Source organism: Melitaea cinxia, chromosome 6 (assembly GCF_905220565.1).
Source record: "Melitaea cinxia chromosome 6, ilMelCinx1.1, whole genome shotgun sequence".
NCBI classification, from domain to species: Eukaryota; Metazoa; Arthropoda; class Insecta; order Lepidoptera; family Nymphalidae; genus Melitaea; species Melitaea cinxia.
The window spans coordinates 6,365,856-6,378,719 of record NC_059399.1 but is presented as its reverse complement, the minus strand read 5'-3'; the positions used below and the strand labels follow the sequence as shown (position 1 = coordinate 6,378,719).

The following is a 12,864-nucleotide window of genomic DNA, read 5'->3' as shown; positions in this document are numbered from 1 at the left end:
ATCGACAGTTTAATTTAGCAAACTCAAATCAAAACTATCAAACAAAAATGTACTCCAAGGTATATTAGCCATTATTATTATTGTAAAATGTGCACGAAACGTGACATAACGCAGTTACTTATACTTACATATATTTATATGCATAGAATAGATGATAAAAACGATTTAATTTTCAATACTTCTTCTACAGGTACTTTGCTTAGCCGCCCTTGTCGCCGCTGTAGTCGCGTATGATTACCACCATGCTCCTGCATACTCTTCTCAACACATCTCTCGCCACGATTATGGTTATGGACATGGATATGGTCATGACTATGACTACTATGTAAGTATTACAAATATTATAAAATTAAAATTAGCGGGTTATATTGAAATGACATTTAATTTTAAATATCGCCTTATACAACATCGTAGTGAAATAATAGATACTACTAACTGCGAGTAAAGCTGTGATAATCATCTAATCATTAACACAGCAGAATGTTTACTTAACAAAAACTAATATATTTGATTAATCATAAATAACCAGTAAACGAATATAAATATTGACATCGTAATTGTTTTTGATACACTCCCAAAATGTGAGCCGTATATAAACAATCATATAAATTGCAGGCCCACCCCAAATATCAATTTGACTACAAAGTAGAAGACCATCACACCGGCGACATCAAGTCTCAGCACGAGAGTCGCGACGGTGATGTCGTAAAGGGCTACTACGGTCTTCACCAGCCCGACGGCAACGAAAGACAAGTGCACTACCATGGCGACGGACACACTGGGTACATAGCTATTAATTAGTTTATTACACTATATCTTTAATAATATAACTAACAACACTAGAATTTATTTTACGGCCAATTTCAATAGGTACTTTATTTTACTCTGAATTTGTGTATTTGAGATAGAATTTTGACTTAAGCTACAATTGTCTAAAAACATACCTATAGCTAGTAAGCATACCAGAGATAAGTAGATCGTTGAAAACGGCCGTAAGTGTGTTCTTTTCAGTGTCTGAAATAGTTCGAAAGTGTCTTTTCAGTGTCTGAAATAGTAGAAAAATCAACTTTATTTTACCTTTCCATGAGAAGATCATAAACTATCAAGCTAATCTGTACAAAAACGAACAATCTATTTGATGGAAATATGATTGTTTCAGGTTTATTTTACTATATGAAGTAATGATAGCATTTTTATATGTCACATGTTGCTACAAGAACACATAAATACCGAAATCATTTTTAATTAATATTGTTGTAGTAAATTGGTAGTAGTTAAGTGAAAATTAAATGCTATCTTGCTGTTCTTAAAAGTAAATAAAATAATAACAATTTAAGTAATAATGTTATACATTTACTATACATTACACATGATTTCAGCGCTTGTTTATGTATCTTCATGTATCATCGCGTATTTTATATATAAAACCTAATAATTTTTTCTTGTCTTGCAGATTCCATGCTGATGTAAAATACAACGTGCATCACATTGCTCCCCATAAACATTATCATTATTGAAAACTTGTTAGCCAAATACTGTTGTCCAGGCATCTTAGGTGTATTGTTAAAATTTGATATGTCGTATATGAGTAAAAGCAAATTATTCTGAAAATATTGTTTTTTTTCTCCCCTCTTCTTATACCTCTTAAAGTTTTACTTAAAGCTGAAATCAGCTTAGTACTCGCTTCGAAATCTCTAATGTTCTTATTAATCTGGTTATTTTTTTTTATTTTTTTTGATTATGGCTCGAAAGGTTGATTGGTAAAGTGTTACTAGTGTTAATTCACCTTTTTGGTTTCGGTTTTAAAGCATTATTTATTCTCATAAGAACAAATGTTCACTTACCATGAGATAACTAATATTATTTAAAGACTATCTGTGCCCGCGACTTCGTCCGCGTAGAATTTAAAAAAATGTTTTTGTAAAATTTTTCAGAGTTATAAAATAAATAAATTTCTAAAATAAAAGTAGCTTAAGTTACTTCTAACTATATCAGCTATATGCCAGTGAAAGTCGGGTCAAAATCGGTCCAGCCGTTTTAGAGATTAGCTGGAACAGACAGATAGACAGACAAAAATTGTAAAAATGTTATTTTGGTATATGTACCGTGTATAAATACATATGCATTTAGTAAAAAGCGGTTAATTTAATAGTACAAACAGACACTAAATTTTATTTATTTGTATTCAAGTACTCGTACTTAGTTTCAAAATTATAAAGTTGAAATCAATTAGATTAATTTATTAAATTTACTTGTTTTTGTATGTAGGTAAGTCTTGCGACAAGCTTAATATAAATTGATACATACTTAATATAAGTTGATACATACATATATAATCACGCCTTTTTCCCGTAGGGGTAGGCAGAGACCACTTCTTTCCACTTGCTACGATCCTTACAACCTTCTTTCGCTTCGTCCACTTTCATTATTCCCTTCATACATGCTCTTCGGTTTAGGGTACTCTTGACCTGGCTTTTTTTCAAGACGTCCCTTATTTGGTCTCGGGACGTCCGTCTAGGTCTACCCCTTCCAACTCTTCCATTCACACTCGCCTTATACACTTTTTTCGTCAATCGTTCTTCACTCATTCTCTCGACATGGCCAAATCATCTGAGCATATCTTTCTCAATTTTTGTCACTACATCTTCTTTCTTTTATATGTTGATAGTTAAAGTTTTAAAGTAAAAGTTACTTTTACTATTTTAGAGCATTAAAAAAAATATTTTTTTAAAAAGTTTTTTATTTTAATTAATTTTTTAGTTGTCGCTGGACAAGTTTCTTAGTCTAGTATTTTTAGAAAATCAGTTTCAGCAACGGTAATTTCAGGAAAAACGTCCTCAAATATTTTTAAGCCATAGTGCAACTCTGGAGACTTAAACAAGGGTGTCGTTTCATTTGATTTTACACTATCTCCTAAATTATGCGACCAAATTAAATTCTATAAAGGGCAAAATTTATCTTCATAAAATTATCTTTTTGCTGAACAATTTTTGATTCGTAGGAATTCGTATGTCTGGATGGTATAATCCAATAAAACCACCTTTTCGGTTTTTTTGTGATGATTATCTCGTTGCAGAGTTATTTTAAAAGTATGATATATTCTTAAATATTACTTGATATCAAATGACGTAAAACAATTTTGTTTAAAAATAAATACTTGTGATGAGTAACGTATTTATTTGTTTAATCGAGGTGAGTTTATTGTTCATAAAAGATTGAGGCGTACTTTGTCAGAAGTAAAAATTAAACATTACCAATTTTTTTATATATTTACATTAAACCAAAAGATTAAATATTAAAATAGACATTAATAGACTAAGCTAATTTACAATGTTAAATAAGGAGACATAGAAATAAAACTACATAATTGCTTTGCATTGTTTGCGGCCATTTAAATTTTTAGTTAATGCTTCCGCTACGTGTAGCACTTTTTTCATACAAAATAATTGATTTTCTTTTCTTATTTTATTATTATATTACATAATGTAGGAATAATAACAGAAAAATATTGAGATCAGATGGTACAATTCAATCTCAAGTTTAACCCATTTTAATAGGCAGAGAGTTCACCCTTTTGATAGATAGAGAGTTGCGTTGAAAATTGAAGGAAAATTGTCTTTTTGCGTGCTTATCAGGATAATCGTGTATATATTTTTAGTCTGCAGACTATACGAACGTTGCGTTATTTTGTTCCTGGTCCTGGACTCTTTGAATTGTCAAATGCAGTTCTCTTAGTAGTGGATATTTATAAACTAATCATATCAACGCTGGATGAACTAAATTTTGTCAAAAAACGATCGTTATGTTTCGGTCGTTGCTTTTGATCGCTTTCGAATACCTTAGAACTGTATTAGAACTTTGTTTGTAAATGGTTAGTTATTATACAAAAATAAAAATGAGTGCAATTTGTTTTCGAAATATAATTGGAAAATGGAAAATATGGGTTAAAAGACACTTAGCAAATATAGACGATATACTGAAGTGATGTACCACAGACACAAGAGAATTAAAACGGTTTTGTTGATGTGACATTCTTTAGAACTCAGCATGTATAGTTGTACTTACGTCTCTGAGATACCGATACCTCCTAACACCGTACCCGTGATTTCCCTTTTTAGAAACGAGTTTTTAGCTGATTCTTATTTACGAGTATAAGCGAGTTCGTTTTTTTTTTTTTTTTTTGAGGTACAGGGAATAAGACAGTTTTTTAAAATAATCTGCTTTTAATCATATAAAACATATCAAATTAACAATATTAACAATACACCCAAGATGCTTGAACGACAAAGTGTGGCTAACAAATACTCAGTGATGGTAATATTTATGATGCACGTTGTATTTGACATCAGCGTGGAATCTGTAAGACAAGAAGAAATTGTTTAGGTATTATAAAACTTACGCGATGGTACATGATTATATATAAACAAATGCTAAAATAATGTCCTATTAGTAAAAAGGTTTATTTTATTATATACGTTATTACCATTGTCACACCTACTGAGTATTATTGTTGTAAAAAACAATAATTCGTAATTAAATTTTTTAAATTTACTTTTCTATTTAGTAAAATTTGTCTTCTACAAACATAAAACTTAATTTTCTTTAAACTACTACTAATAAATTGAGATACCTAGTATTTTTTTAAAAAACCTTTTTCCTTATGCTACACTTGATTATACAAAAATGTGATCATTACTTTTTATTCACTAGCCTACTGAAACTGTTTCGATTAAGTAGACTGTAGAAATAAATATGTTTACACTTTGAATGTTTTTGTTTAAATTATTCTGATATTTTATACCTTTCCTATAAACAGGCAAAATAAAATCAAACTTTAAAATTAAATCAGACGATTTCACACTAAAACAGATTCTAGTGTTGATGGTTATATTAAAAGATATAGTGTAATAAACTAATTAATAGTTATGTACCCGGTATGCCCGTCGCCATGGTAGTGCACTTGTCTTTCGTTGCCGTCGGGCTGGTGGAGAGCGTAGTAGCCCTTTACGACATCACCGTCGCGACTCTCGTGCTGAGACTTGATGTCGCCGGTGTGATGGTCTTCTACTTTGTAGTCAAACTGATATTTGGGGTGGGCCTGCAATTGGCATTATTATTTATAAGCTGTGGCTCGTAATTTGGGACTATATCAAAAATAATTACGACTTAAATAAAATGTTATACATGCATAATGGTTGTTTGTGATTAATCAAATATATAGATAGATAGATACTCTTTATTGTACACAACAACAATCAACACAATAAAAAAACAGTGTGCAAAGGCGGTCTTATCGCTAGAATAGCGACCTCTTCCAGACAACCTTTGGGCATATAGGACACAGCGTAATTAAAGCGGTAGGGAAGTGTACACAGAGAGGTGACAATTAGTGCCACCTAGAACAATATCATAAATTATTTTTTTAAAAGTAAATATTCATCTTTGTAACGATAAGATGATCGTCACAGCTTTACTCGGGGTCGTTAGTGGATTTTCTTTCGCTAAGATGTTATATTAACCTTTAAAGTAATCACTTACATAGTAGTCATGGTCATGACCGTATCCATGTCCATAACCATAATCGTGCCGAGAGATGTGTTGAGATGAGTACGCGGGACCATGGTGGTAGTCATACGCGGCTACAGCGGCGACAAGGGCGGCTAAGCAAAGCACCTGTAGAATAAGTATTGAAAATTAATTTTATAATAATAATAAATGTAGTTTATTTCAAACTGTACATCCATAGTGTATTAGTGTGTTAGTAACAATATTTACTTATAAACTATATTAGTTATTGTAAATAAGATTATAATTAAATAAAATGAAAGAATAGTTTTATTTGGCCGTGATTGTCCCTTAGAATGCTGTTCTTGTTGGCCCTCATGCGCCGCAGCAGAGAAGATGCTTTTTTATGCATTGTGTAAAATCCATAAACCCGCGCGTCCGCGAACATCCCTAAGACGCTGCTAAAGCGCGGTACCCGCAACAGAATTCTGAAGGCATTATTATACTGCACACGTAGTGCGCTGTAGGCTCGACCCGTGTAGCTCACCCACAGGCCACCTGAGAAAAAAGACTGACAAAAAGCCCAAAATAGGGTATGTTTGACACCCATATAGTACCACGAGCTAGCCTACGTGCGAGCATATTGCGTCTCACCGCCAGCGCCCTACGTTCCCTCTCAATTACGTCATCATCATTCAAATCAGCAGTGACTATATTGCCCAAATATTAAAATTTGTTTTTATCGAGGATTGTTTAAAAATAACTGCTTTGATTCACGTTTCTTTTATATTTTTTTTTAATAAAATAAAAATAATGTCTCATATACCTTGGAGTACATTTTGGTTTGTTTATTTTTAGTTGAGGGTTCAAAGTTAAACTGACGACTGATACGTTTTAATTTTGAATCCAGTCTTTTATACCCGTAACGATGTGTCTAACCAAGGTAACAATTATTTCATTAACGCTAGAAGTTAAAATATTAAGCGCATACCCGATACATTTTGTAACAATTTTGTTAGTGTCGACCATTCACGGCCGTAGTGTTGGATTCTATGCATTGTAGAAGTTGACATTGGATTTTTGTCGAAGTATTAACCCCTTGAAAATTGATGCTTTCTGTTATAGGAATGTGGCAAGAATTCGAAAAAGTCGAAGTCATACGAATTAGATTCAGTTTAGTAAAAACAACAATACCTACAAATTGAACGCATGGGATAAAACTGAGTATGCGCTACCTTAATCCGAAGTTCTACTCAAAGTCAACATTCTGACATTTTACTAAAGCATGAGATTTAGATTAAAAGGTCGAGTGTGGGGATAAATTTGTCAAACTATAAAAAAAATCATCATTATCAACTTCACATATTGTGTTATGAAAGATGAAATATAGGATTATAAATTATTTTCTATTCTTCCACAAAATGCAATTGTATAGATATTATAATATCAAATATTGAACTAGAAATATTATTAATATAATAGCTGTGCCCGCGACTTCATCGGCGTGGAATTTAAAAAAAAAAGTTATTGTTCAGTTCACAGAGTTAGAAAATAAATAAATTTCTAAAATATAACAACTAAAATGTATTCTTTTTACATTATATGATTCTATTTTAACGAATAAACGGTTTTTTGTATGTTTTGTTATTTATTTTTAAATTGTATTGTGAGAATCAACCTAATACATACTTAGTAAAGATATAGTAATAATTCTGAACAGAGATTACACCCGTTTCTGATAACACTTTATCATGCCTCGGCAACGCGGTAAGTGAAACAACACTGAACGAATAAAACTCTTGAAAGATTTTCGTAAAAGAATTTCATAGTCACATGCGAACCAAAAAAGGTTAAATTCTTTACGGAAAATCTATTACTATATCGTCTAATATATTTTTTAATCCTAGTATTCTTCATAAGTCTGTTAACCACAATTGATTCTACATATCAAAACACGCTAATAATCACGCCTCTATATAGACGAGTCTTGGTTTCAAAGTATTCAATAATTTTACAGCACATGTGACATCCTCGTCGCTTTGTTATATAAAGCTACTGTTGGTGTTGTAGGGCATGGAACTTCACCATAAGTGGAACCTTTTTCAGACTACAATTTGTTTTGTATAGCAAATTATATTATATATCGTCATAGAAGAATAAAATTATATCAAAATATAAAGTAATAACGCAAGCATAGAGCTTATGGTCAAATTTTTTTTCTCGTGCTGAATTTTACCGTTTTGGATCCCTTCCTTCCTTCGTTAGGCTGTCATACTTTTATTAACAACTGTTATAAATATTACTTACACCTACCTTCCTGCCTATAAACTCAAAAAAGAAAACGTGCCTATAAACTCAAAACAAGAAATTTTATCGTTATCAAAATAGCATGAGAACTGTTAAGAAATGAAACAAAACTAAAAATTAATATACTTAGTGCAAACGTCACATTTTGCCATTCTCCCCTTGTCCTATCCTTTTCAAATCTACTTATAATATACTAGCGGACCCGGCAGACGTTGTCCTGCCCGGAAAACAGCTACCAAATTTGATAGCCTACATACCGATAGCAGTGCCACCTACCAAGTGCAATTGAGATAAAAACTACCATATCTTCCAAGTCAGACAAAATTACAGATGCTTACAAAATTTGATAAAAAGTTGTTCAGTAGTTTCGGAGTTACATACTGATATCAGCGCCACCTACCAAGTCCGATTGAGATAAAAACTACCCTATCTTCCAAGTTGGACAAAATTATAGATGCGTACAAAATATGATAAAAATTGGTTCAGTAGTTTCGGAATTACATACAATAGCAGCGCCACCCATCGGGTCCAATTAAGATAAAAACTACCCTATCTCCCAAGTTGGACCAAATTACAGATACTTAAAAAATTTGATAAAAATTGGTTCAGTAGTTTCGGAGTTATGTACATACATTTAAAATTTTCATTGTTAACGCCCACCCCCGTAATCCTTATTGGGCATGAGTTATCCTAAAATCCGCTCATCGATCATTTCTACATCACATATAGGAGATTCGTACCAAATTAAAATTTGGAGTCGATAGTTTAAAAACGGGAATTTTCCATTGTTAACGCCCCCGCAACAATATAATAGGTAATGTGAAATAGCTAGTTAATACCATTTTTACTGTATATAAATTAAATTAAAATGCGGTCTGCGAATAAGATAAATGTAATAATTTAATAACTTACGTATTTAAAATGTTCGTTAAAGTCCAAGGATGCTTGAACTTCAACGAACATTTTAAAAAAAGAATTGGTAAAATTAGTCAATTTAATTAAATTAGTAAATTGTTGAGTTATACGCTTACGAACACATTTTACGATTCATTTTTATATATAAGATAAAGCCCCAACTCGTTTGCAGACCTATTTTATAGAAGACATCTAACAGACATATGAAAATTTGAAATAAACGTACTATATCTAATCTAATTAGTATGTAACTGCTTACATATAGTTATAAACAGTTTTACCAAAACCATAAAATACAAAAAAATACCGAACTAATTTTTAACTACACTAGTACTAGTAGTAGTCGCGCGGAGACACATAAACCTCTGGTACTACCGTACACAATGTCTATTAACTTCCACTGCGCGGACGCCACAGAAGCTAACAAGTTTTTTTTATTTAACAGTCTTTCAAGTTCCTAGTGTAAATAGACAACAAAATATCAACCACTAAAGACCAACTGGAGTCGTGAAGACCCCGTGTGCGTAATTGAATGTTACAATGTCATACAAAATTAATTTCAGCCATGCAGCGAATCTAATACCAACAATTTAATAGTCGATGTTTGTAGCTTTTACGAAATTATTGCAAAGTATGTTGTACCGAGTATGTATGCGATAAATATTTTTACTACAAACAACAATGCAATCGTTATTACCTTGAATAAATACCCTAATATTATGTATAAAAGGCTTGATTCAAAACTAAAACGTATCAGTTCACTGCTTGACTTTGTACCCTCAACGGAAAATAATCAATCCAAAATGTACTCCAAGGTAAAATTCTAGAATAATGAATTAAAATGTGTAAAAAGTGTGATTAAATATGGTTAATTTTTTTTCAATACGTGTTTATTCTTAAATATAACCGCATACACTTACAACGGATAATCTAATAGTTTCATGAAATCATAAAAAATACTATCTAGTTTTCAATACTTCTTCTACAGGTGCTTTGTTTAGCCGCCCTTGTCGCCGCCGTAGTCGCGTATGATTACCACCATGCTCCTGCATACTCTTCTCAACACATCTCTCGCCACGATTATGGTTATGGACATGGATATGGTCATGATCATGACTACTATGTAAGTATTACAAATATTATAAAATTTAAAGAAGCCGGTTATATTGAAATGACATTTAATGTTAAATATCGCCCCATACAAGACCATAGTGAAATAATATCTACTACCAACTCCGAGTAAAGCTGTGACGGTCATAAATTAATATATTTGAATAATTATAAATAGCCAGTAAACGCATATACAATTTTATTTACTTAATAAAAGTAATTATATTTTTATGTAGTCCCAATATGGCCACAACCGAGCCACAGCTTATAAAAAATACCTGATATAAATTGCAGGCCCACCCTAAATATCAATTTGACTACAAAGTAGAAGACCATCACACCGGCGACATTAAGTCTCAGCACGAGAGTCGCGACGGTGATGTCGTAAAGGGCTACTACGGTCTCCACCAGCCCGACGGCAACGAAAGACAAGTGCACTACCATGGCGACGGGCATACCGGGTACATAACTATTAATTAGTTTATTACACTATATCTTTAATAAATTAACCAACAACACTAGAACTTAAATAAAATATTAAAAAAAATTGATTGCATTTAATCTCTTTAAAAGAAAGGCATAAAATATCAAACTAATATATAGAAAAACATAAAAGTGTAAAAATATTTCAATAATCTACTGAACCACTAATTTAATTTCTTATTCTGTTACAGATTCCACGCTGATGTCAAATACAACGTGCATCACGTCGCTCCTAAACATTACTATTATTGAGTATTTGTTAGCCGCACATTGTTGTTCAAGCATCTTGCATCAAGCATCATCATTCATCGGGTGTATTGTTAATACGTGATTTTTTTTTTTGTATTAGTAAAAGCAGATGATTTTAAAAATGTTGTCTTTTTTATCCTATTTCCTTTAACATCTAAAAGTTATGCTTACGAACTATAATCTTAAAACTCACCTAGAAAGATATATTGTTTCATTCAAGGCAAAACATTTGCAATATACATATTATACGCATACGCATTCAGCCTGCAACATCCCACCCCGTATTTTGTCATAAATTTCAGTTAATAAGCTAATGATAAGAACATTTAATGAGAAATTTAAGCTTGATTTTGAAAATTCCTCTAAGATAGTTTGAAAAAATATAAATATATGTAATTCGTACGAAAATTTACACATATTTTTTTAAAATTTGTGGAAACACTTCAAAATTTGACGACATGCCTCAATAATATGAAGCAACCCAAATGTTTTATTTAGTGATTAATAACAGGAAGTTAAACGAAAAAATGTGTTTAAGTGGAGTAGGTGACGCTAGTCTAATAATTAATTATGCTGTACAGTTATATTTTGAAGTATATTATCAAATTATCTCTCGCCATCATTACTGCCCGTGGCCCGCACGCGTTAACTTTAGAGTAAAAGCCAGCCGGAACCGCCGCAAACGCTACGTATCGCAATTTTTAAATCTGTAATATCTTCGAAAATATTCATTTAAATCATATGCTGTAAATCGCCATATAGATCTATATTAAATCAACGCCGTATTTAAGGTATTTAATTAGATAAGAATTAATGAAAGAAAGAAAGAAAAGTTCTTTATTGGCCATTATCATTTAAAATTTTAATAATACAATTAAGTTAGAAGGCCTAGAACCAGGTCTCTGCCTCAGCATTGCTTAGCAGCAAATTGTTACTGCTAAGGCGCTGCTCTTCCGTCAGAGCCTGCATCGGCGACTTCAGACGCCAAACGCCACAAGAACATAATGTGCTTAATAAAAAAGATAATATAAAATAAAAATCAACGAAAGATCTTAATGCTGTCTTTGTTAAAATCGCTTCGAAAATTAGCCATTATTTGTCGTAAAAAGTAAATGACATAAAAATGTTACTGTGGGATATCCATAAGAGATAGACATATACCATAGCGGAGTTTTCTGTAGACCTCTTCAATGTGTGCAATACTTAGAACATTATTTTGATAAATCTCGTAGGTTTCAGACTGCGTTGGCAATGTAAGCGGAAAAAATGTAATTATTTACGACATCACATTAGAAACCTCAAAAATAACTTTCTCCACTATTTAATGGATGTTATTATACATATAAAACTTACTCTTCAATCACTCTATCTATTAAAAAACCCGCATCAAAATCCGTTGCGTAGTTTTAAAGATTTAAGCATACATAGGGACATAGGAATAGCGAAAGCGACTTGGTTTTATACTATGTAGTGATTTATGTTTCGAAAATACAAAAAACTACTGTAGAGTCGTAAAACTAACGTGTGAGATCAGCTCAGCTTTCACACGTTATTTTCACACTAAAAATAACGTGTGATAGATGCGGAACGGAGCATGAGTGGCATTTCCCGCAGCGCCGGAGCTAAGATGGAGTCAGACGCGGAGCTCGAAGGTATTATAATAGCTTTAATTTTTTTTCTAATGTCAAAACTTTAACCGCGGATATTTCCATAATATCTTTATAACCATGGGGTTCCGAAGGGTGGCAGTGATACCGGGGGTAGCGCCCCCCCAAAACCATAAATCGACGGGTCTTAATCTAGAGACTAGCCAAGCTTAATCGACCACGCTATAATAACGATTACTATTGCGGGTCTAAGATAACACTAGGGAGCGACGGCTTTACATGGCATGGCACTAGGAATGGCGAGGAGAAATACATGCAAATACGATCAGTGATAAAAATAAAACGTATAAAATGTGGAATAAATAACTGAACTGAGTCGGAATCCAAACCACAACAGTGAGTGTCGAGTCTTGTTCACGCAGCAGTTATACCACTACAGTTATTCTTAAAAAAAATATGCCTTTAGACATGGAGATATAAAAAATTCAAGTATATGGAAACATTTTTAAATAGTTACATTTACAACTGACTTTACATTGTTTGTATGATTAACATCCAGCCCACACCCACAATCTTAGGTAGATCGTCGGCCCAACGAGCTGGAGGACGTCCCACACTGCGTTTGCCAAGACGTCACGGTCTCCACTCCAGGACCCGCCTGCTCCAACGGCCATCGGTCCTGCGACAC

At 32.6% G+C, this 12,864-nt stretch overlaps 1 protein-coding gene across 1 annotated transcript; it reads left to right on the top strand.

Annotated features, from left to right (window-relative positions):
• Nucleotides 1-10,601, top strand: LOC123654520. Its single transcript, XM_045590420.1, has 9 exons — nucleotides 1-59; nucleotides 191-325; nucleotides 616-782; nucleotides 1,454-1,507; nucleotides 4,924-5,133; nucleotides 9,458-9,542; nucleotides 9,716-9,850; nucleotides 10,132-10,298; nucleotides 10,512-10,601. Exons 1-9 carry the CDS (start codon nucleotides 48-50, stop codon nucleotides 10,570-10,572), a joined length of 1,026 nt encoding a protein of 341 aa, XP_045446376.1. The 5' UTR covers nucleotides 1-47; the 3' UTR covers nucleotides 10,573-10,601.
• Nucleotides 10,602-12,864: the final 2,263 nt, after the last annotated feature.